General features: G+C 35.0%; 1 protein-coding gene across 1 annotated transcript in view; it reads left to right on the forward strand.

Annotated features, from left to right (window-relative positions):
- Positions 1-25,998, forward strand: part of LOC121374959 (TBC1 domain family member 2B-like) — a 47,512-nt gene that overhangs the window by 4,401 nt on the left and 17,113 nt on the right. Inside the window, exons 5-9 of the mRNA XM_041502111.1 lie at positions 1,260-1,387; positions 2,969-3,100; positions 4,433-4,652; positions 5,496-5,602; positions 6,920-7,005. Of these exons, the coding sequence (XP_041358045.1) occupies positions 1,260-1,387; positions 2,969-3,100; positions 4,433-4,652; positions 5,496-5,602; positions 6,920-7,005 (673 nt within the window). The remainder of the gene's footprint in view (positions 1-1,259; positions 1,388-2,968; positions 3,101-4,432; positions 4,653-5,495; positions 5,603-6,919; positions 7,006-25,998) is intronic.

The raw sequence follows: 25,998 nt of genomic DNA on the forward strand, positions 1-25,998 counted from the left end.
TTTTGTTATTTCTAAAACACTTTTGCTTTTCTTCTTATGTCAAACCAAACTGAAATTATTTACAAAAAACATTTTAATAGAATGATGGGATGGACTATAGTGTGATTTGTAGGTCCACAAATGGTACAGGGTCATGTAATCTTAGGTTGCAGTGTTTCACTTTGACTTTTGTTTTGAAAGCAAAGTAAAAACAATTGACTGGGTAATATAAATCTGCAATTATTAAGAGAAAAAGAAGTCCAAAATGTATTTTATATAAAATGCAAGTGGAGCAAAAGCAGGTTAAATTTCAAATGTTAGCTTTTTATTGTACATACCGGCCTCGGTGGCGTCGTGGCAGGCCATCGGTCTACAGGCTGGTAGGTACTGGGTTCGGATCCCAGTCGAGGCATGGGATTTTTAATCCAGATACCGACTCCAAATCCTGAGTGAGTGCTCCGCAAGGCTCAATGGGTAGGTGTAAACCACTTGCACCGACCAGTGATCCATAACTGGTTCAACAAAGGCCATGGTTTGTGCTATCCTGCCTGTGGGAAGCGCAAATAAAAGATCCCTTGCTGCCAATCGGAAGAGTAGCCCATGTAGTGGCGACAGCGGGTTTCCTCTCAAAATCTGTGTGGTCCTTAACCATATGTCTGACGCCATATAACTGTAAATAAAATGTGTTGAGTGTGTCGTTAAATAAAACACTTCTTTCTTTCTTTATTGTACATGTTTGTTTGTTTGTTTGTTGTTGGGTTTTTTTTTGGGGGGAAGGGTTAGTTACCTGATTTAAAAACAATCTGTACAATATAAAATTAGTTACTACCTCAAATAACTGAAATAAGTACATTTTCTGTTTCATTTGAAATACACTTTAAACAACTACAAATCCCAGGTCAATGACAAACTCACTGAATTTTTGCAAATGTTTTGTAAGTAATGTTTTGAGTGTTTTGGGGTTTTTTTTAATGTAATAATATGTACCTACGTTCAATAAACTAGAAGGAATGTATTGCACTCTGTTGTGCTTGTTCATGAAAATGTACTCAATTAATTTTGGTCAAATGGTTCAAACAAGTATACTGGTAACAAATTTAATTAATCAGAATATCACTGAAATAATCTTCTTTATTTTATTTTATTTTATTTTTTGGTAGAAGTATTTTAGATACAGTAGGTTGTCTTTTTCTATTAGCTGAGCTTCAATATCCATTATCCTTTCATGGTACAGCTATTTCAAGTTACTAATACTGTGTTTTTTAATATTGTGTTTGTAGTTTGAAGCTGAAGCACTATCTTTGAAGGAAGATCTGGCTTCAACAGACAATGAACTGAGTGCCAACCGACAAATTGTTAAACTCTTGCAAAAGGAGATCAACACTTTGAAGAAACAAATTCAAACACAGTAAATGTGGAAATATTTACTAGTTAAATTCGTCTGCATAGAATTGTCTTTTTCTTTATTAACACCTTAACACATGATTTAATCATGAACACATGATTTAATCATGGACTTTTATGTGTTAAATAACTGGACATTTTGTCGCTAGTGTAATAAGAAAACCCTCATTGCCGTCACATATCTTAAAGCACTGATATCTCTTCCATATCCTGGTATGGGACACATTCTAATCAGGCGCAGATCCAAGATTTTTTAATAGAATTTAATGGTCCTTGACAGGTGGATGGGATAACTTTGCATTTTTGTGTATTCTGTAAGATATATTGTTTCACCAAAAATAGGGGGAGGGCATGCTAATGGTAAAATGCTCACCTGATGTGCAATCAGTCTGGGATCAATTCCCATCAAGGGGCCCATTGGGCTATTTTTTGTTCCAGCCTGTGTTTCAGAACTAGAGTAACAAAAGCCATGTATATACTATCCTATGTGTAAGGTGGTCTATGTAAAAGACCCGTTGCTGCTAATCGAAAAGAATGGCCCATGGTGTGTCAGCAGGCTTGTTTTCTCCTAATATATATGTGGTACCTAACAGTAATTCCAACATCGTATAACCATAAATAAAAATGTGTTGAGTGCATCATTAAATAAATATTTCTTGTCTTTTCTTTTCTTTTCTTTTCTTTTTTTCTTTTTCTTTTCTCTTCCTTGTCATCATCATTCCTCATATAATGTCTTTTATTCATGCAAAATACAAACAGAATTACCCTTTTAAGAAATGTGTTTTGATTGTCAACAGACATGTATTTTGTTGCTATTTGTAACACAAAACAGCAAAAAAAAATCATTTGTAACTGCTTTAGACATTATATTGTCTAAATTAAGGTATTTCCCTTAACATTTCAATAATACGCTGCAGAAGACAAATTTACCGATATATTCTTTTCCACTTTTTCTATTCATGATTGTAATTTCTTTTATAAATTCTGTAAAAACTGGGTGAAATACTAATCTAGTGACCACCTGTGTTTAGAGCCCAAATATTTAAATTCCAAATTATCTAATATAGTATAAACTGGACTGTAGTAAGCAGCCACCTGTCCTAGAAGACAACTTTTTGATAGTTTCTGTGGTGGCTGCTTTACAAATGTTTGACTGTATATGTATAGAATTAATTCAAATAACATTTCTGTTTATTGGTATAATACAATCTATTATGCCCTGTTTTTGAAGTAACTGTCAATGTGTTGTTAATTTATAAATGCAATACAGTGAAACGCCTCTAAACCAAACACCCTTGGGACCAAGACAAACGTCCGGTATTAAGAGGGATCCAGTTTAGAGAGGTTATGTTCTGTACTGGTTTTTAAAAAGGGACTCTGTAAAACGTCTGATTTTGGGGGAATTCCGGTTTACAGAGGGGCCGGTCTTGAGAGGTTTCACTGTATATCCATCATAAGATCGGCTATTCTTCTGAGAATGTTAGTTTTACTTCTGTGTTAAATTTAATTTTAGTGGAAACAATTTTGTAAAAGTTTTATAAATATATCAACCACATACCGGAAAGATCTTGGTTTCTTTTTTCAGACGAGAAGCCGTTGGGGCAGATGCAGCTACTTTCCATGAGATGTTACGTCAGCGTGACAAACTAATTATTGAGCTACAATCCTGTCTGTCCGTCATACACGAGGACAAGAACATGCTGTCACAACAATCTAGGTATGACCGTATCGCAGAATGACATTACTAGGTCTGCCCAGCAACAGTAAGACACATTTTAACATAAAACATTTAATAATATTCAATACAGAAACAATAAGCACTTCAGGGCCCAATTTCACAAAACATCATAAGCCTAGTTTTGCATGTAAATGTAAATCTCCGACTTAACCACAATTCTTATTACTATTATTATATTATTATTACAAATATAGTTAGAAGAACACATTTTCTACGTGAAATTGATGCCAAGCATATGCAAATGCACGACCGGTATAACTGCTAATAGCAGACATAAACTTACGATGTACTTAATAGTTTACGCTTTAATATGACAGGTATTACTGTCATACTATGGATCTAAAATGAACTAACTGCTCATTTGTCTCAAAACTGGAAGCCCTAAGTCTACATATAAGACTCTTAAAACACCACTACTTAGTAGTATACTATACATCCATAACAACTTTCCAGTTGTCATTCTCCCCTTTCAACAAAGGACATCCCAGGTTTCCATCACGAGATCATAATGGCATGTCCATGGGTTAGCTGGCATGTAGATGTACTTCCACAGATTTACTCCCAAAGCTGCATACAGCTTATTAAAAAGACCTCTTGATCCCAACCAATGTACCCAACTGCCTCGAATCGGCGCCTTTCTCCCCTATTATTATAAAAATGTATAGGCTACACAGTCTGTACATGCACCATGTAATAGAATTGTGCTGTCTGTGCCAGAAAACATGTAATCTGTTATGTACTCCAAAGTTACAGCTACACTGTGTAACAAATGAAACACACTTAGACTAATAATACACTAGCTAACAAAATAAATGCACACACACACTTAGGGATGTAGCTCAGTGGTACAGCGCTCGCCTGATATGAGATCGATCTGGGATCAATTCCTGTCAGTGGGCCCATTGGGCTATTTTTTGTTCCAGCTAGTGCTCCACAGCTGGTGTAACAAAGGCCATGGTATGTACTATCCTGTCTGTGGGATGGTGCATATCAAAGATTCCTTGCTGCTAATCAAAAAGAGTAGCCTATGAAGTGGCGACAGGGGGTCTCCTCTCTCAATATCTATGTGGTCCTTAACCATATGCGTGACACCATATAACCGTAAATATAATGTGTTGAGTGCGTTGTTAAATAAATCATTTCCTTCCTTCCTCTTTCTCTTTCATTAATCAATGTGCTTTAGTGGTGGTGTTAAACAAAACAAATAAATAAAGCCTCCTATTAATGATACCTCTGATTCATTCTGGGTTTGGGGTTTTTTTTGGTTATTTTTTTTTAACTGTAATACAAGTTTAAACCATTATGTTTCAGTATTCAGCAAACTGAAGTGCAGTCGTTAAAGGAACAAGTAATCATGTACCAAGAGATGTTAGGTGCCAAAGACGAAGTCATTATGCAGCTGACACACCAAGTATTTGAACATGACAATGCAAAGAGTTCGGACAAGGGAAGTAATTCTAATCCTACAGAAGCTATATTTGAAAGACCGTCTATTATTGTGACCAATACCAAAGAGACTGAAGCACTGAAGGTATTGTTGGTTTGTTTTTAGGATGTGTGTAAAGAATACAAAAACATTTATTTCATTTTTTTTAAATTATATCTTCAAATATTTCTGGTCTGCTAAGGTTATCAGTGGGGCCATATATACACTGAGGTTGTCATCTAATACACTTATGTTGTAATTGGAGCCAGATCTGATACACTGAAGTTGTAATTTTGGCCATATCTGATAAACTGATGATGTAATTTTGATCATATCTGATACACTGATGTTGTAATTGTGGCCATATCTGATACATCAATGTTGTCATTGTGGCCATATCTGATACACTGAAGTTGCTATTTGATACACAATGGTTATCGGTGTCATCATCTTATTGTTAATGGATATACTAAGGTTGTCTCTACATTTGATATCATGATGTCATCTGATACACTGAAGTAGTCAGTGTCACCAGCATATAAAACGTTCCCTTGAAGCTGTTGGATCATAGCTGTGCTTGAAAATGTTTTGGCATATCTGTATATATAATATGAATTGCTTATTATACTGAAATTGAAAACAAAGAAGATAAATGACATTATGATGATTTTTGTTTTCATATATGAATATGACTATAAAAAAAGGAACAAGAAACATTTACCTATAATATAATTAGCTTTGAATACTGAATAAAGTTTAAATTGGGTATAAAGCAGGTGCATGTTTTCAATATCGGACATGATGAAAGGCATATCAGTGTTCTTTATTTTTTAATTTATTACATTTTTTATTTTAAGTTGCATCAAAATTAAAATGGAAAAATTGCCAAAATCGACAAGTAAACGCTAAAAAACTTATTTTCAATTTTTTTGTCACCTATTTTTCCAGGATGCATGTCAAGCATATGAACTACAGAATAAATTTCTAACCAAAGAAATCTTGGAACTGAATCAATTGCGACAGCACGATGAAGCAAGAGAAAAAATATTACTCATGTAAGTGTGGCCAAGGTCCTTCATCTTAATGCATGAACAGTTTGCTATTAAATACAAGTCAGTTTGTACTAGTTAGATGATTATTGGAATTATCTAACATGATGGTTGCTTTATATAGCAAGTATATATTGTTACATATGTACAGACATTTAAATAATTCAAGAACAGTTATTTATGTTACCAGGACAGACATTCTGCCAAAAAATAATTCTTTCAAAAATTAAAAAAATATATCAAATAATTTCCAAGATTTTAGGTTACTTAATTTTATCCTTCATCCCCCCCTGGCAGAAACCTTACAGGAGGTTAGCACATGTCCAGACAGTCAAGAACGGTGCACCATTCTCCACAAAATCTTATTTCAACAAAATCTACACCACCTAACTTTTGATCTGTTGTGTGTTATATCAAATGTAAGATGTACATACAAGTATCAATACAGTTAAAACAGCAATATATCAAGGATATTTAATTTTTTTTGTCAAATATGATTTATATCTCATCGAGTGAAGTTTACAAACATATCTCACGAGTGATATGATTGCAAACTTCGCGAGATAAGATATAAATCATACTTGACAAAAAACATGAAATTTTCTATTTATTATATAACTTTTGGCAATTTACCTTTATTTTTAAAATGCCAGCTGCAAAATAGTTCCAGCTTTCTTACAGTGATGATAACACATTTTAGAGTGAAACTGAAATTTCACAGATATTTTAAGATATTTCACTAAATGTTATATATTAAAAATCAATAGCAGAGTATATCAGTGATCTGCTAAGTGATTTTATAGTAATAATAATGGGAATTTTAACTTGTATTTAAAGTGGTAACCTGTTGGTGGATTACCAGACACTTGCTTGTTTCAGTGCCTGATGTATGAACAACATTAAAGTCACTGACTTATTACAAATACTAGGACAGAGAACATTTTGTTTTCAATATCTTGATTAGTGATATTTCTAGTCAATTGAAAATTGATTAGCAACTACTGTTTAATGTTTTAAAATTGTGTAGTGATCTCTGAAACTTGCATAGCAAATCGCGACATGATGCTGAACAAAATGTTCCCTGTAGGTCAACCATGAACACATAGGATTTGACAATTGAAGCAAAAAGTTGCAAGTTATGTTTAATAATTTAACAGTGCAAAAAGCTGTAAAGGCTAAAATTAATAATTGAATCAAGAACTTGTAAGCCATGTGTATTAATTTAACTGCAAAATCTGTAATAGCCAAAAAATATTTTTCACAGCCTAATAATTAAGGTCAGTGCTTTAAATTATTGGGGTTTTTTTTGGGTTTTTTAAACAGAAACTATGCACATCTTGAAGCAGAGTTCTACAAGACTCGCAGCCGATACCTGTTTTTGCTCAAAGAAATCCAGATGCCCGTAAGAGGTGAGGGTTGGTTTGTTATATTTTTATGCCCTCAGTGAAAGTTGCTTCCTCAGAGAATAACTTAACAAGTTATGAGTATTATCTGTCTTCAATGAAAAGAAAGAAAGAAATGTTTTATTTAACGACGCACTCAACACATTTTATTTATGGTTATATGGCGTCAGACATATAGTTAAGGACCACACAGATTTTGAGAGGAAACCCGCTGTCGCCACTACATGGGCTACTCTTCCGATTAGCAGCAAGGGATCTTTTATTTGCGCTTCCCACAGGCAGGATAGCACAAACCATGGCCTTTGTTGAACCAGTTATGGATCACTGGTGGGTGCAAGTGGTTTACACCTACCCATTGAGCCTTGCGGAGCACTCACTCAGGGTTTGGAGTCGGTATCTGGATTAAAAATCCCATGCCTCGACTGGTATCCGAACCCAGTACCTACCAGCCTGTAGACCGATGGCCTGCCACGATGCCACCGAGGCCGGTCTGTCTTCAATGAAGGAATGTAGTAAACCTGAGTCTTTGGTGAAGGTTTTACAACACTTATTCACGGGGGACAGATAATCTATAACTCCTTATACTGAATTGGTTATTCTCTTGATTACCCATATTAAAATCCTTCTGCTATCTTAAGCAATGCCATAATCCCCCTGGCCCCTACTATACTAGATGCAGCTACAGTGAAACCCCTCAGACCAGAATTCCATCAAAACTAAACATGTTTTACAGTCCCTTTTTAGTCTGGTCCAACAGGAGGGGACTATAGGTTTCATCTCCGTCTTTCAGTCTGTTAGTCTGTTCGTCCGTCTGTCCCACATATAGTTTTCCGGATGTTTTTTTTTAGAAAGCCGTGAGATATTAACCTGAAATTTTGTGTATAGCTTTGTACTGTTACAGATCAAGTTTGAATTTCATGACAATTTACTCATTTGTGACAGAGTTATGGCCCTTGAACTTAGGAGATATGAAAATTTATTTTCTAGACTTTTTTTTCCAGAAGGTCTTGAAATATTGAGCTGAAATTTTGTTTATAATGTAGTGTTACAGATCAAGTTTGACTTTCATTGCAAATTGCAATTGAATTATGGCCCTTGAACTTAGGAGATGTGAAAAAAAAAATTCCAGACTTTTTTCAGAATGTCTTGAGATATTGAGCTAAAATTTTTGGGTTTGGTATTGCTTTAGCATTACTCTCATAATGCTTGTTAAATATTAGTACAAAATATAACCTCTTTAAAATGAATACCCCTTAAAACTGGACATTTGACTTGGTCTCGTCAGAGTCCATTGTAGAGCGGTTTCACTGTGGTTGACAATAAAATGTAATGAATATCAGATGAAGACAACTGCACATGCCATATACAACATTAAATAAAATTATGATAACATGGCAATGACAAGTTGATGCCCATATATGATGGGATTAGCAATAAAGGAAGGGGGGGAAGAGAAGGGAAGGTGCAAAAAATATTTTTATTAGATAATCTTTAGTGGATGACTGATGCAATTGGCATGTTCTGTTGACGCAGATGATGCTAATAAGTTTGCTGTCTTCATGCAACTCATTCTGTTTCTCTGATGGCTCTATTCAGTCAACTTGCTACATTTTCTGGATTCACTGATTTAATAAGATCTCTTACGATGTGCTAAGACCAGAATTTAGTCGTAATGAATGTTACTGTGTACATAGCATCAAGGCACTTTACAATTTTGATATTCCTGAGTTATTAGTGAAAAGATCATGCATGTCACTGATTAATTTGTAGTTCTAAATGTCAAAATAGTGAACTATGACACTTGTAACTATGATATAGAACCTTTAATATTTAATATGTACCTAAATCCATTTTTTCTTTAATGGATCAAAATAATACTATAATTTAGTATAAAGTAGGCAAAATTTATATTATATGAAAATGCCATTATGGACAAAACAATTGATTAACTATCAAAATAGTGAGTGTTACTCAATTACAGACTGATATAACTGCCTATTGTAGTGTTTGTCATGGCTACACAATATTTTAGCAGCTGCTGCAAACTGCATGTAGTTAACATCAAGATAAAAATAGCTTTTAGTACAAATTTATCTGTATGTTCATTGTATTCAACTGAGCTGTATGAATTAGCTGTGTACATCTATTCATCCATCCATCCATCCATCCATCTCTCCATGCATCCATCCATCCATCTGTCCATATATCCATCCATCCATCCTGCCATCCATCTGTCCATATATCCATCCATCCATCCTGCCATCCATCCATCCATCCATCCATCTATCTCTCCATGCATCCATCCATCCATCCACCCATCTGTCCATATATCCATCCATCTTGCCATCCATCCATCCATAAATCTATCTATCTCTCCATGCATCCATCCATCCGTCCATCCATCCATCTGTCCATATATCCATCCATCCTACCATCCATCCATCCATCCATCCATCCATCTTGCCATCTTGCCATCCATCCATCCATCCATCCATCCATCCATCCATCCATCCTTCCTTCCTTCCTTCCTTCCTTCCTTCCTTCCTTCCTTCCATCCATCCATCCATCCATCAATCAACCCTATCCCATTCATTCATTCATCCATCTAGCTAGCTAGCCAGTCACCGTCCAACTGTTCGTCCATCTGTCCATCCATCCATCCATCCTTCCTTCCTTCCTTCCTTCCTTCCTTCCTTCCTTCCTTCCGTCCTTCCTTCCTTCCTTCCTTCCTTCCTTCCATCCATCCATCCATCCATCAATCAACCCTATCCCATTCATTCATTCATCCATCTAGCTAGCTAGCCAGTTACCATCCATCTGTCCAACTGTTCGTCCATCCGTCCATCCGTCCATCCGTCCATCCGTCCATCCATCCATCCATCATCCTTCTAGCTAGCTACTCAGCTAACCAATCACCCAGTTATGCATGCATCCATCTATCCATCTTTTCATAAGTCTGTCCATCGATCCATCCATAAGTGTGTCGATCCAATCATCAATCCATACATCCATCCATCCATATGTCTGGCCATCCATTCATACATCCATTTATCCATCTGGCCATCCTACCATCCATCCATCAATCCATCCATATGTATGGTAGGAGTAGCCTGTGTGGTGGCAGTGGTTTCCTTTTTTATCTCTTGACCAAGTGTCAAAATTGCCAACAAATAGTCTTTGTTTAAAATATTCCTTTCATTTCCATTCATCCATCCTTCAGTCCATTCATCTATCCTTAATCCATCCATCATAAGCCTTTAATCTATCCATTTTTTTCCTTTCTTCCATTTAACTAGCAACTAATAACCACTAACCCACTGTCATGGCCAGACAGCCCAAACAACAGGTGTGTGCTCAGGACAGAGAACTTAAATCTTCATTGGATATAAGCACAAAAATAAACATGGATGAATGGATGGATTCTTGGTTATTGAATGGATGGATGGATGGATGGATGGATTATTGAATAAATGAATGGATGGATAGATTGTTGGTTATTGAATGAATGGATGCATGGATGGATGGATTGTTAGTTATTGAATGTATGGATGGATGGATTGTTAGTTATTGAATGTATGGATGGATGGATTGTTTGTTATTGAATGAATGTATGGATGGATGGATGCATAGATGAATGGATGGATGGATGGATTGTTAGTTATTGAATGGATAGATGGATGGATTCTTGGTTATTGAATGAATGGATGGTTGGATGGATTAATGAACGGATGGATGGATTAATAAACAGATGGATGTATGGATGGATTAATGAACGGATGGATGGATAGATGGATTAATGAATTGATGGATGTATTAATGAACAGATGGATGGATGGATGGATGGATGGATTAATGAACGGATGGATGAATTGTTGATGATTGAATTGTTGATGATTGAATGAATGAATGAATGAATGAATGAATGGATGGATAGATTAATGAATGGATGGATGGATGGATTGTTGATGGATGAATGAATGAATGAATGAACAAATGAATGAATGAATTTACATCAAAATATTCTTCACTGGGCAGCACTGGGGATTTGTCCTCATTTGAAATAAGAAGTTGGTGTTTTGTCTGTTTTGTGTGTGTGTGAGTTTTGTCCATTGGAGTATCGACATGGAATCCATTTAGATGTGTGCTCAGAACAGTGTACTTGAAACTTAACTGAATATAAACAGAGAGATTAAGTTAAAAATAAAAAATGGAACTTAAGCAAAATGTGCCACATCATTAAGCAGGCTTTACTGTACTGTTAAGATCTATTGTCATGGTGACTGGCCAAGGCCAATTCATCTGGGCTACACAAAAGCCAATTGCTGTTCATGATACAGGTGACAAGGTGATCGAGATGATTATTGAATTCCTTTGATCCCACTGCAACAGGTTGAACCGGTTCATGACACGAAGGAAAGATAGGTCAGAGGGGACTGATGGGGGAGATGGGGCATATTATTCTGTAGGGATGGAATGTTTGGGGGCTTTTTATTCCTTGTCAAGCACAGATAGCTGTTACATGTGGGTGTATTATTCTGTATTAATAATTAATTTAATATTCAAGATGTTGTAGATTGTGACAAAATGTAACTGTTATGTAACTAATATATTCAATAAATAAAAAGTGCAGTTAAATGCAGTTTTAAGTTGAATGTTGCATAAAGGATGAAATTATCATCTTAGGGTCAGGTGAAAAATGCAAAAGAAAAAGTTAAAGTTTGTTTAGTTTTAATGATACCACTAGAGCACATTCATTTATTAATCATCGGCTATTAGATGTCAAACATTTGGTAACTTTTACATAGTCTTAGAGGCATTTTTGCATTAGTAGAAAGGGATCTTTTACATGCACCATCGCACATACAGGATAGCACATACCATGGCCATTGATATGCCATTTCTGGTGCACTGGCTGGAATGAGAAATAGCCCAAGTGGTCGACCAACGGGGATCGATCCTAGGATGACGAGTGATTTACAGGCTACTTCCCACTCCTAGGTAAAAACAGAAAGGCATTATGTTAATGCAGGGAGTTAAAATTCACTTTTGATAAGCAGAGCCAAATTTATTCCAGCAATGATTTATATCTGAACCCTATTTAAGGGGTGGGGGGGGAATGGTGGGACATAACCCAGTGGTAAAGAGTTTGCCAGATACGTGGATGCTCTAGGATCGATCCCCATTGATTGGCCCATTGGGCCATTTCTCATTCCAGCCAGTGCACGACTGATATATCAAAGGTCATGATATGTGCTATCCTGTCTATGGAATGGTGCATATAAAAAATCCCTTGCTACTAATGGAAAACTGTAGCGGGTTTCTTCTCTAAGACTGTATGTCAGAATTACCAAATGTTTGACATCCAACAGCCGATGATTAATAAATTAATGTGCTCTAGTGGCATTGTTAAACAAAACAAACTTTTAACTATTTAAAGGATCTATTGTTAATAATACATATTTCTTCACCTTCGTATTATCATTGTACATTTTTCATTTGCTCTATTGTGGTGTTATGTGTGGTTTGTAAGGATTAAAGATATAATAAGCTTTGTACTAAAATCTTGATAATCAGTTTGTCAGTCATCTTAATAATGATGTAATCCTTAAAGCTGCATTAACATGTATTTTGTATCAGTAAGTTCCTTACCTGAAACCAAAGACATACCTAGAAAACTTGCTGTGGTCAAGACGGATAAGGAATATATCATGTTTTTTTGTGGGTTTTTTAATGACACCACTAGAACACATTGATTAATTAATCATCAGCTATTGGATGTCAAACATTTGGTAATTCTGACACGTAGTCATCAGAGGAAACCCGCTACATTTTTCCATTAACAGCAAGGGATCTTTTATATGCACTTTCCCACAGACAGGAAAGCACATACCACAGCCTTTGGCCAGTTGTGGGGCACTGGTTGGAACAAGAAAAAAAACAGTCAGCTGAATGAATCCACCGAGATAGTTTTATCCTTCAACACAAGCACCTCAGGCGAGCACTCAGCCGACTGAGCTAAATACCACCCCCCTGAAACAGAGTTAGTAACTTAGTATCTATAATATAATATGCGAGGCCCAAGATCGTTATGATCGCTTCTCCACTTTTGATCTGGAATGCTGACCGCCATCTTTGTACTTACTCGATGCCACACTTCGAAAGGATATTGTTATACTAAGATCCAGTCAACTATCGTACACACATCAGACTAATATTGCATACAATATTAATTCATAAATAAAATGGCCACCATGTATATACTATACACTGGCATAGGAAGTGGTGTGTGTGTGTGTGTGGAGGGGGGGGGGGGTGCAAGGGGTATGTGCACTCCCACTTTTAAGATATTTTGATTTGTATTTGCTTTATAATCTAAAAATTTGTAAATATAAAAGTGTGTCTTCTCTCTCTCCCCCCCCCCCCCCTCCACACACACACACACACTTTTTGACATCTTCCTACGACAGGTCTTATATCCTCAGCTAATGAGGGCTGGTTATGTACATAGTGATACAATTTTTTTATGGGGAAGGCCAGTGTAAGGCCACCACACCCCATTTAAACTTTCCAATGCATGGTTTCATCTAGCAATTAATATTTAACTTGATTAAGATTCAAGCATGCTGTCCTAGGCAGACACCTCAGATGTCTGGGCTGCATGTCCAGGACAGTGGGTTAATGGTTAGTGAGAGAGAAGAGGGTGTAGTGATCTTGCATTTCCCCACTGAGTTAGGACAGTAAAAAGCCAATGGATCTGTCATGGAGGTTTGATCCTATAACCTAAGCACCTCAAGCAAGTGCTCTACCAACTGAACTAAATCCAAACTTTTTTTTTTTTAAATGCCCTGATTTAAAAAAAATAATAATAATAATTTTACTGCAAGTAATGTCACCGAAAAAGCTGCAACAGAAGTAACTACATATCAGTACACCGTACTAGCTGATGTCCCTCACTCTCCCCTTTGAACAGACCATAGAACTGCCCTTCATTTAGTACAGACAAGTAATTGTTAGCAGCTTGCAAATTCCAATAATTCGTCTGGTGAATGAATGTGTATTTTCTCCTAAGTCTCTGCTGCTCATCCACAGTAATGCGATTAGTGCACTTGTTTATGTTGACACACACACAGAGTACAACTGTGGTGTCAAGAGGATTATCACCGAATGTGGATTAAAACATCACTAATGCTAGGACTGTGCACGGCTAGCTGGAGTATAGCGTGTGTGGTATGATTGGCTTGAGTTGTCACACAGGTTTACGCTCATTGAGAAAGCCTGACCACTTGTTGCTCTTATTAGCCGGTTCAGATTCTTGTCGCATTCCTGTACAGTTGTATTGTAATCTAGATTCTGCTTTTCTGTATCTGTATATACAAGTAAACATTTCGAGATATTTGGAGTCACTGTGATATAAACTATATCATGAAGCTGATACACTTTTAACAACGTATTTGTGTTCTTGTATGGATATTTTTGTGATCTACGAATGTTACTTTTAACACTTGTGTGGATTCTGCCATTGCTGTGTTGAGGCAGTCTTTATAAATATTGTACAAATGGATTTTGTTGGTATACTGTGACAATTTATAAAAAGAAACAGATTCTCGGTTCTGTTCTGTTGTTGTTGTGTTGAGGTCGACTGTATACAAATTATGTTTTACAAGAATTCTTCAGCTGGATTTTGACATTGCCCCAATTGAGGCAGGTTTTATAAATATTGCACAAATGGATTCATTTGGTATTCTGTGACATTTTATAAAAACTAAAATTCTTGGTCGTATTCTGTTGTTGATGCGTTGAGACCAACATTATAAAAATTGCTGTTGTGACATTTAACAAAGAAACTGTTTTCAGTCGAATTCTGTGTGCTGTGTTGTGACTGAATTTTTTTTTCTACACATGTTTTCCATCCTGTATAACAATCTATAATCCATCCTGTATAAAAATCCATTGAATCCTTTACACTCTGATATATATACATATGTTGGGGTGTTTTTTTATTAGCATACACAGCTAGCTTATATTGCTGCTGTAATATTACAGAGTTTATACCATTATCCATACAACTGACAACTTTTCTGATGTAATAATTAATACAAGCATTATATAAATAGTACAGCTGTCGTACATTAACAGTAATAATGGCTACTAGTGAAAAAAGCTCGAATATTTAGTGTATTTTAGGAAAAAGGAAATTAACCTGTCATTAACTGCATTGCCTTTATAAATTTGCACATCTGACTGCATTGTACTGTGTTAAAACATTGGATCGTTAATTCATGAGTTGTTCTAGTTTAATGTGAACAATTATTCATTGATGCATATTAATTTCATGCAGCTGTTTCGGTACAGAATAACAATAAGACTGTAAGTGAGACGTTTTCAAATTATGGATTTGTGAATCTTGGTGATGCAGTTACGTGCATATTAATGGAATTACAATGAATATAACAGCATCGTTAACACAGACTATACATGTAGTGTAATTAGTGAGTGTTTTATAAATAGAAATCTTTCTAGTTGTGGATTTGTGAATTCTAGATTAAAAGAAGAAAGAATAATTAACAACAATGGAATCATTATGATGATATCAGCATTTTATAGCATGTAATTAAAGATAGTTCACATATAATTAGTGGGTATTTTTCAGCTTGTGGATTAATGAACTCTTGGTTAAAAAAAGGATATACAGATACAACAATGAAAACATTATGAACATATCAGCATTATTAGCATGGACTACACATATAATTGCTAAGGAATAGTATAATTTGTGGATATTTGTCTGGAAATTTGTTTTTGGAATATTTACCACGAGTTTCGTTTCAAAATGGTTTCACGACAACAGCGCCAAGGAGCAACATTTCAACAGAAAATGGTTTTACAGTTTCTGTGTTTTGATTTAAAAGGCGCAGGGACGCATGTAAATCCGGCCAGGTTGGCCAGACATCGACGCAGGCGCTATTCTGTGTCTGCACGTGATAATAAATTGAGTAGAACGGACAGCTACAGAAAAATATCTGGTGAGATTCTTGTGTGAATTCAGCAAAAACAAATTAATGGCTCATTAAAATTCTACTTTATTTATGAAAATCAAATCTATGAGATAAATTTAACTTAAGAAATATATATATATATATATATATATATATATATATATGTGAATGTGAATGTGTATGTGTATGTGTATGTGTATGTGTATGTGTATGTGTATGTGTATGTGTATGTGTATGTGTATGTGTATGCGTATGCGTATGCGTATGCGTATGCATATATGTATGCATGTATATATATCCAGTGTAATCAAAGTATTTGATATTTTCCAGATCACATACTTTCAGAATTTGATAACTTTGCAAATTAGATGTAAATTAATCAAGGTCATGGCACTATGTTTATTGACATTTAAGCAAATTTACTAGGGTAACACTCCATAATTGACTTATGCATTCCTAGTTATCATTCAAAAACATTTCAATAATTACACTAAAAGCTGCCCAGCATTAAGAAAACAAAAAACGTTAAGCACTAGTTTATTTTTGTGTAAAGATATCCAAATGATGTCATTCAAGTTTGATGTCATTTCCATTCATATTCTTACGTCATTTGAATATCTAGTAATGGCGTAGTGAAATTAACGTTGCATGTACAGTTTACAAAAACATGTTGTATTAAGCTTGAGATTGTATGATAAAGAGATTAATACCCTCGTGTGTGTTTCGGTATCATCAATATCATATATTAGGAATACAAGTAATGTATTATGCTCGCCCAAGGCTCACATAATACAATTTTTATTCCTAATATATGATATTAATGATACTGAAAAACACTCTGGTAATAACCTGTATGTATTTAGTATCTTTTTTTTCTTTCTTTTTTCCCCCCTCTTATCCTTTGCTTTAACCTTCTAGCTCCAGACACATCTACCAACTTTCCTGAAACCTATGCTTGCAACTGGTGTGCATGAACTTATAAGTAAATCAAAAGTCATGGTATGTGCTATCCTGTCTGTGGGATGGTACATATGGAAAAATATAGAGGGTTTCCTCTCTAAGACTATATGTAAAAATTACCAAATGTTTAACATCCAATAGCCGATGATTAACAAATAAATGTGCTCTAGTAGTGTCGTTACACAAAACAAAAAAACACCTTAAGTAAATAGGTTATGCCATTGCCATTATCTGCGTTAATAATAACATTTAACTGGCAAATTCTCGAACAGGTTAACTTATGAAGTAATTTGTGATCAATTAGAAAATTAAAGTGTACTTGTTATTCATGCTGATACATTTTGGGGCCCATAAGGATTAAGCAATGCAAAATTCTGCATTTTGTTTATACCATCTTCCCTCCATGTAACATTTTCTATTAAATCCAGTACAGCCTCTAAAATTATATAACCCTTTCACTCTACCTATCATAATGACATGATTTTATCAATTTTATAGCATTTTCTGTTTGTAGTTTGGCTTGGTTTGGTGATATATTTTGTAAAGCATCACATGCTATTTCTGAAGCTATTAAAGGGGTTATTCAACAATTACATAATGCTCAAGCTCAAACACCCCCCCCCCCCCACCCCCCTCCCAACCACCAACACCAACACCCAACAACCCCCCGGGGCATTGTGTAATTGTTTAACAACCTCTTTAATTTCTAATTTGTAGTAGAAAATAAAAACTGCACATGGATGAAAATGCACATTTCTAAACTCATATCTTGATACAACAGTCCTCTCATAAAGATTTCTGGAATAACTCTCAATTGAACCATTTTAGATATGTTAGATATCTTACATGATTGACATACCTGTCAATATATAATTTTTGGCAATCGTTGATCAATCTGACTGATCTAACTTATGTATCTGGTAAACATAATTGCATGTGTAATACTGGTCGGTATAACTACTTGTACTTGTGTTACTGGCCCTGGCCCTGGCATTATTAGTCCAGGCTATATAATGAAAGACCCATCATTAATTGCAAACGTTTTAAGTTCAACTGTATTCAATTGTGTATGTAGTACAAAATAACATGTCAAAAATGTAGAACAGTATAATTTTTTAGTTGAACAATTTTAAATTCAACATTGAAAATATGCTAGTTAAAATAAGTTACAGAACACTAACATTTTAATTTTATGTTTTTGTATTCAATTGGTAACTCAATTAAACATGAGAATAACTTTAAAAGTATTTGAAATTAATGTGAATTAGAATTCAAAGAAACTAACATATTTGTTACCGATATTGTAAACAGTTTTAATATGCAGTGTTAACAAAAAATATGTCGTATACTCTACCTCCTACCTGCTGTGATTGGCATTTCATTCTCAATATCTATTATTTTATGTGCAATATGCCTTACTGGCTTCAATGATGTAGTGGTTGAGTGATCAGTCTAAAGACTGGTCGGTGCAGAGTTCATACCCCAGTAACAGCTCCTACCCAAAGTTTTAACAGCTCAACAGGGGGTGTATGACCACTACACCTATCTTTCTCTAACAACTAATTATTAACCCACTTTCCTTTAGAGGCAGCCCAGATAGCTGAGTTGTGTGTATAGGGTAATGTGCTTGGACCATAATTGGATATATGCATGAAATCAAGTTAAAATGAATGAATGAATGAATGTTTAACGACACCCCAGCACGAAAAATACATCGGCTATTGGGTGTCAAACTATGGTTAAGTTAAAATGAATGAAACAAATAAATATGCCTTTAGTATAATACAAATGTACACTATCAAAGCCAATAAGAAAATTCTCAGCAAATTGTGAAAATGTCCCTCTGTATTGCTGTCTGTAGGTAGTTTTATGCTAAATAAATCTCACCCGATCAAAGTTTTAAGTGTGACTAGCTAAATTAATTATTCCATCTGGTTACCTGCCAAATATAAACCTGCCAAATATAAACCTACCAATCAGGAATCACAGGTGGAGGCAACGTCACGATATACCAATTAACTAAGAAAACACTCCGATTATCATTTCAGGACCACTCTGACACTGGTGGTTTATTTTATATTGAAATATAATATGTAATTATTGCTGGCTTACTAGGATGGATATTATTACAGAACATTGTGATGCATGCTTGTTTTATCATCACTAAAAAATCAGGTGCGTTTGTTTCTTCAGTTCTAAGACTGTTCAGTTCTGATGTGACACATTGAGTATTACATAACCACCGGCTCACCAGAGGGTTTATTCACTGTGGTGGAACAAAATGGCTGCGCCCATTATATACAATAGCTGTCACATTTAACCGTTTTATTAATTAAATATAACAATATACTTGTTGATATTAAGAAATAATGTGCATTATATGTCATTTTGTTTTGAGATATTTTATTGATCAAAAAAGAATCAAAAGGATTGCACAACAGGCAGAGCCTATATAAGTGCTCTCCTAAACAAGATGGACATCAGACAATATTCATAATCATATACATGTATATAAAACATAATAACAATGTCCAATGGCATAAAATATTTAGATAGAATAGAAATGGGATAGTCGAGAAAAAATATGATAGTAATGATCCTATTGTTGGAGCTAACCTTATTTGGGGCAGTAAGATCAGAATAATAAGTTAGTTCAATTCAAATCTCTTACTTTCAGCTATATATTTATGTACTGTGTTAAAAATTAAATTGTTTTCTTCAATTGGTAGGTTTATTGACCCGGATAGTAGTAGATCAGTGTCTAAGATATCAAGGTAATTCCATAACGATGCAAATAAATCATATCTTTGTCTGATGAACAGAGGGCAGACATAAAAATAATGAAAATTATCTTCACAGTTATCTCCACATGCACAGCTTGGGCTATCATAAAGATGACTTAAAAATAAATATTAGTTTATGTTGCTAGCATAGTTACGAAGCTGACAATGGATAATGTTACATTTACGATTTCCATAAAGATAGAGAGTAGATAAAGGATTGGGATTTTACCTTTTTTATAAAAAATTTATAGGTACGCAGACATGGTTCATTTGAGTTAAACTGTCAAGATTATTCCATAATTCCAAAGTATTAGGAATAAAGCTGTTTTTATATGAATTAGTATGGCATGTTGGTGGAGTGAATGGACGTTGATTTCTGAGTGTAAAACGATTAGTGGGATTAACTTATGGCAAGATTTCATCCAGTAGATATTGAGGTGTTTCGCCTTTAAGTATTTTATGCATTAGAATTAATTTACTATTTTTGCGACGTTTATATAAAGGTTCCCAACCAAGTTCATAATATAGTTTGTCTGGAGATGTTCCTTTTCTAAGTCCTGTAATGATATGGGCAGCTTCAAGTTGCACTGACTCAACTGTATTGGATTCTTCAGCTGTACCATTATCCCAAAGTATATTACCATATTCTAAGGTTGGTCTTATAAATGCAACATACAGTTTAGTTAGGGAATTTCTATTTAATTTATATTTTAACATACGTAGAATGTTAAGTTGTTTACAAGCTTTAGTATATATGTCATTAATATGATCTGTCCATCTACCATTGGAGTTTAAAGTAAGTCCTAGATGTTTGTGGGAGGTTACATTATCAAGAGGAATTCCATTAAGATATAGCTTAGGAATATCAATATGTAGTTTTCTTGTGAATAACATTGATTTGGTTTTAGTTATACTAAATTCAACTCCCCAACTAGTTGACCACTCATGTATAGATTCGAAGTCTTCATTTAGCGTTTCGGCTGTAGAAGTATGGTCATTGACAATGCAATAAAGAAAGGTGTCATCAGCATATAATTTTATTTTATTAGATACATTGTTTAATAGATCATTTATGAATATTAAGAAAAGATATGGCCCAAGTATAGATCCCTGTGGTACTCCAGCATTGATATTCCTCCAATTTGAGAAGTAACCATCAAGTTTTACTCTTTGTTTCCTTTCGGACAAATAACTGCTGAACCAATTAAGAAGATTATCACAGATACCATATTTCATTAGTTTAAAAATTAAACCTTTATGCCATACCCTATCAAAGGGTTTAGTAATATCACAGAATACAAATCTTATGTCCTTGCCATTATCTAGGTTTTTCATTATAGTATCATAAATAATTAGTAGCTGATTAGTTGTAGAATCTTTTGATCTGAAGCCTGATTGATTATTAGTAAGAATATTATGATCATTGATATAATTATGGAGGTTTTTAAATATAATTTTTTCTAAGATTTTGCCAAAACAATTTGTTATAGAAATTGGTCTATAATAGACCTCTTTCACATTCCCATTGCGCATGTGCGCAAAGAGTAACGTCCCTTGCCGAATTGGACGGTATCGAGGCTATATACAAATTGGGGGGCATGATCGACAGTTGTCATGAGCGTCGTGAGTAGCTTCGTAGGAGCTGTAAATCTCTAGCGACCAACGTACATATTTCGTATAAGATGTTAAAATGGCTGCGAAAAACTGGTCTACTAAAGTTTACATCGGAATGGTTTAAGACCAAAGGCAGTGAAAGATTAACTTAGACGAAGTCTCTGGAGCTGCCTGTCAAGAGTATTTTAACAATGCAAAATTAAAAGATTCATACAATAAAATTAATTTAGTGGAATGTGGGTTTTTTTACTTTTAACAATTAGAATTATAGTTAAATACTCACGCGGATTTCCAGTGATGTTTAATTCTCCACATGTATCAGTATTTAAAATTTAATACAATCCTCCCCTTCCCCCTAAAAAATCCCAACAAAACCCCTAACTTACATAGACCTTTATCACAGCTCTATTTTCCTCTTATCGTTTCATTAAAAAAAGACAATCGTACAATTACTAATCATTGTTACGTGTCTATCCACAAATTATTTATTTATTTACTTATTTATTTATCTTATTTTATTTATTATTTTATTTTATTTTCACTATCATTTATATCAGATACATACAACTTAACTTGAAATAATATCTGATATTTACGAAGTTTTAAAACATAATTATTATATGAGCCGTCACAGGCGAAAACCTACAACTTAGCATGACGTCAGAAACCGAGTAAACACGGCTCAAAGTTTGACATCACATGTAAACGTGGAAATAAAAGTTGACATGCTGTTTGCGTTGTTTGTTTTGAAGAATTTAGAAGATGACATCTTCTTTACATGAAGATCAGTTTGAAGTAAAAATATATCTGTATGTACAATAGTGTTTGGTTACTATTTTGTATTTTGTACCTGAGAACATTGGTCGAGATCGTTAGCGATACCATCAGTACTTGATACACATTTACAAGCATAGGGCGAAGTCCTATATATCGGTATGGTATGCAAGTATCACTAACAGCTTGCTCTGAATGTACACGTAAAACCCTATAACATGACATGACAAGTATCACACATTTTTATAACGTACATGATTATACATAACAAAGTGCAGCAACTTTTCCATAGTGGTAGACCCATGCAACCCGATACGATCCTAATTTGATGTTTGGTCTAACTTATGTATATAACTTCAGACCCGTAGCCAGCATGATTAGCGGGAGGGGAGGAATCGAAATTTAATGTAAACGGAACTCATCAAACGCAAGCGCCAAAGGCGCGGAGCCGTAGATGGGGGGGGGGGGGGGGGGGGGTTTCCCCATGCCAAACAATGAGATGACGCCAGGGCATGGCGTGATCTGGACCGGGGGGGGGGGGGGGGGGGTCGATTATGAACCAAGTGGACCTTTATCTATTTTGTTTTTGCACGACCAGAAACTCCATATGTATAAACCCTGTATGTTTTAGTTCTCAAAGCGGACCATTTGCTTTAGGGGGGGGGGGGGGGGGGGGTCGTCCGAAACCCCCTAGCCTACGCCCCTGTACACGAACTTTTGTTGCGAAATATACGTTAACAAGTTGCATTAAGTTGTGGTATCATACTATGCCTGTAAAATGGCCTGGTCACAGAGCCACGACAAGAAACCGTTTGTTTTCAGTCGTACCAATGTATTTATAATAAATGATACATGGCAAACAGGATAGCATACACGAAGTCCTTTAATGGATCATTGGTTGGGACGGGAAATAATCAAACGGGCCCACTGAGGAGGATCGAACTTTCAGCAAATGGAACCTCAGACAGACGTTCTTGTTACGTTATCCCAGTCATTTAGGGACAAGGACTTTTATATATAAAATCCGATGTTGTTTTTCATTTGAGCCCCACTTTTTTAAACCCGGTTTAAAATGTGCCCCCCCCCACACCAACTAGACTGTGTCCCTCCACTACATATTGTGCCCCTCCCCTCCCCCAACTCCAGATATCGTTCCTATGGGCCTGATTCTAATGTTTTATATACCATAGCTCAACTTTCATATGTATCATTTAATTTTATTACAAATACCGAACAAAATTTTAAATAACTTGTTGAAAAGAAATCCCGACAAAAATCCTGAATGTATTTATCTGTATAATGCTTTATAAATATTTAAATTATGTTAAATACAATAAATATCTGCATATATACACGCGCGCACACATTAATATTATTTCAGCCCATATCAGATATTTATTTCGTACGAAACCGATGGTTTGACGGGCGTTAACAACAAAATATTTTTTATTTCGTGATGAGCAATAATTCACAAATGTTTCCAATGAGTCTTGTTGGATGTCGACAGAATGTTTGGGTTCCCTACTGATAGAATAATTAATCATGGAGATATTCACATTCCTATTGCGTGGCCTCCCATTGTCTATGCCCCCCAACTTGTCCACAGGTCTATTTTTGCGAGATCTCGCATGAGTTCACGGTTTGTGTCCTCGAGTTTCCCCGCAATGGGCACATGCGCAGTGGAATGTGAAACAGGTCTATTTGAGGGACTCTTAATATCACCTTTACCTTTATATATGGCTGTAACATTGGCACACTTCCAGTCCCGTGGCACACACCTAGTGAGAGAAATTTGTTAAAAAAATTTGGTTAGTGGTGTTACAAGGGACTGACAAATGGATTTTATTGACTTAGGTGTTGTTGAATATGCATACCAGTCCAAAAACCTTGAGCAAGCATTCCTTTAAATCTTGGAATATATAACTGTGGAAGTTAAAATTTGTTGAGTGTGGCATTAAATAAAACATAAAATTAACAACAAAGAATTGAGACCCACATTGTATCTGGTCCCCGCACATTTCAGAACAAATTGTCAAAATACTACTCACAGCACTTATGGGAACATATAACCTTGAAAAAATCCAACCCAGATATATTTTAATACTAATCAAGTTTGTATGTTATGATTTTAAATGTGGCTCTTGCTTTTGCTGACTGTGATAATGACAATGCTGCATCTCATTTGTTTTTAATTACATATACTGTGAAATAACATTTGCTATTAACATATTGACCCATAATTAATGTAAACGCCCATATTTTCATAAGTACTGCAACATCTAGAAAACAAAAACATTCAGTACTTTTAATTGTTGTAATAGATGTATAAACTGGTTACACCTATTGTTTCGGGTTTGGGATAACAAGCTGACTCACAAAATAACAATGTGGATCATGTATTAAAAGGAAAAAAATATATAAACTAGTTCTGTTACATTTCAGTGTGGGTTAACGAATTGTCAACAAATATATCAAATATGAACAATAGTAAAATACATAATATTTTTCTGGTAATGTTACAAATTAATACATACACAGTGCTTTAAAGAAATCTCTAAATTTTTTATGTTTGTTGCATTGGAATGTTATTCTGGATCTTGTACTTTATTTAGTAAACCATATTTTGTCAAGCAGAAAAAATTGGTTATTGTCAAAAGTTGTCTAAAATGTTTTTGACAACTTAATGTGACCATGACATTATCAGGAATCTCCTCCAACCAAAGTTTAAATTATTAACTTTACTATTAATTATATTTTTAATGCATTATTCTTACCAAATTCTGAGTGAAAAAAACTAATGCATCTGTTTTCAATGTATTGATCATTTCTGCGTGTATGCTAATTTTATAAAAATGTGACTGCTTAAAATATTGCAGACCCATCATATACTAAACACAACAAGTTAAGGGCCAGTATCAAATTTTACTGTACATTTTCAAAAAAACAAAAACCCAATAATAAATCAGGGGCAGTGATAGGTAATGAAAAGTAGGTTACAGACTTGAATGAAGCATTTTAGATTGCTTGTACATCAGCCTTTTACTCACAGCTTATTTAGTTGCCGGTAGAAAGCGTATGGCAAATGCATAAAAAAAATCCAAGATTGTTTGACTTTTAAAAAAAATAATTCTGACTAAGCATGGCACTTTTCATGTTTAATTAAAGTTGAGTGGGTATAAATTTCTTTGCCATTTGGCTTTGGATAACCATACCACTGTGGTCGAGCACTGCCATGTCTGAATGATAGCATATCCATGAGACAAGTAGCGAGATGCCTGCAAGTGAGTCATTCTGTCATCCACTAACTGCAAGAGCGTTTCCATACCACTGGCACAGTGAATGGGCTACCCCTTTCATACATAGTGTCCATGTGGCCCTTATATTCTTGTGACTAGTCTATATCTACCTTGTCATGTAGAAAACATATGAATAGCCACTAATATCATGAATGTATCATGGTTAGAAGCTGAGATATTGCATTTTCTATTTCAGTAGGCTCATGGTGGCCATCTTGGATTTACATGTAATAATTTATAGAACCAGGGTAAAAGTTATCTTCATCCAAAAAAACAAAGATTTATGCACTGATACGTAAAAATGTCAAGCAGATAGCTAAAAGCTGAAATAATAATGTTTTGTAGAATTTTGTTACAATTTGTTGGTTACATTGACAGACCTATTTAATACGTGTGTGTGTGTGTGTGTGTGTGTGTGTGTGTGTGTGTGTGTGTGTGTGTGTGTGTGTGTGTGTGTGTGTGTGTGTGTGCATGTATATCATGTTGATCATAAATTGCTTAGTTATTTGGAGGAGGTGGAGTATAGTTGACTGACTAATGCAGGTTAATTTATACTGTTAATTATATAACGATGTG

This window comes from Gigantopelta aegis, chromosome 6 (assembly GCF_016097555.1).
Source record: "Gigantopelta aegis isolate Gae_Host chromosome 6, Gae_host_genome, whole genome shotgun sequence".
NCBI lineage: Eukaryota > Metazoa > Mollusca > Gastropoda > Neomphalida > Peltospiridae > Gigantopelta > Gigantopelta aegis.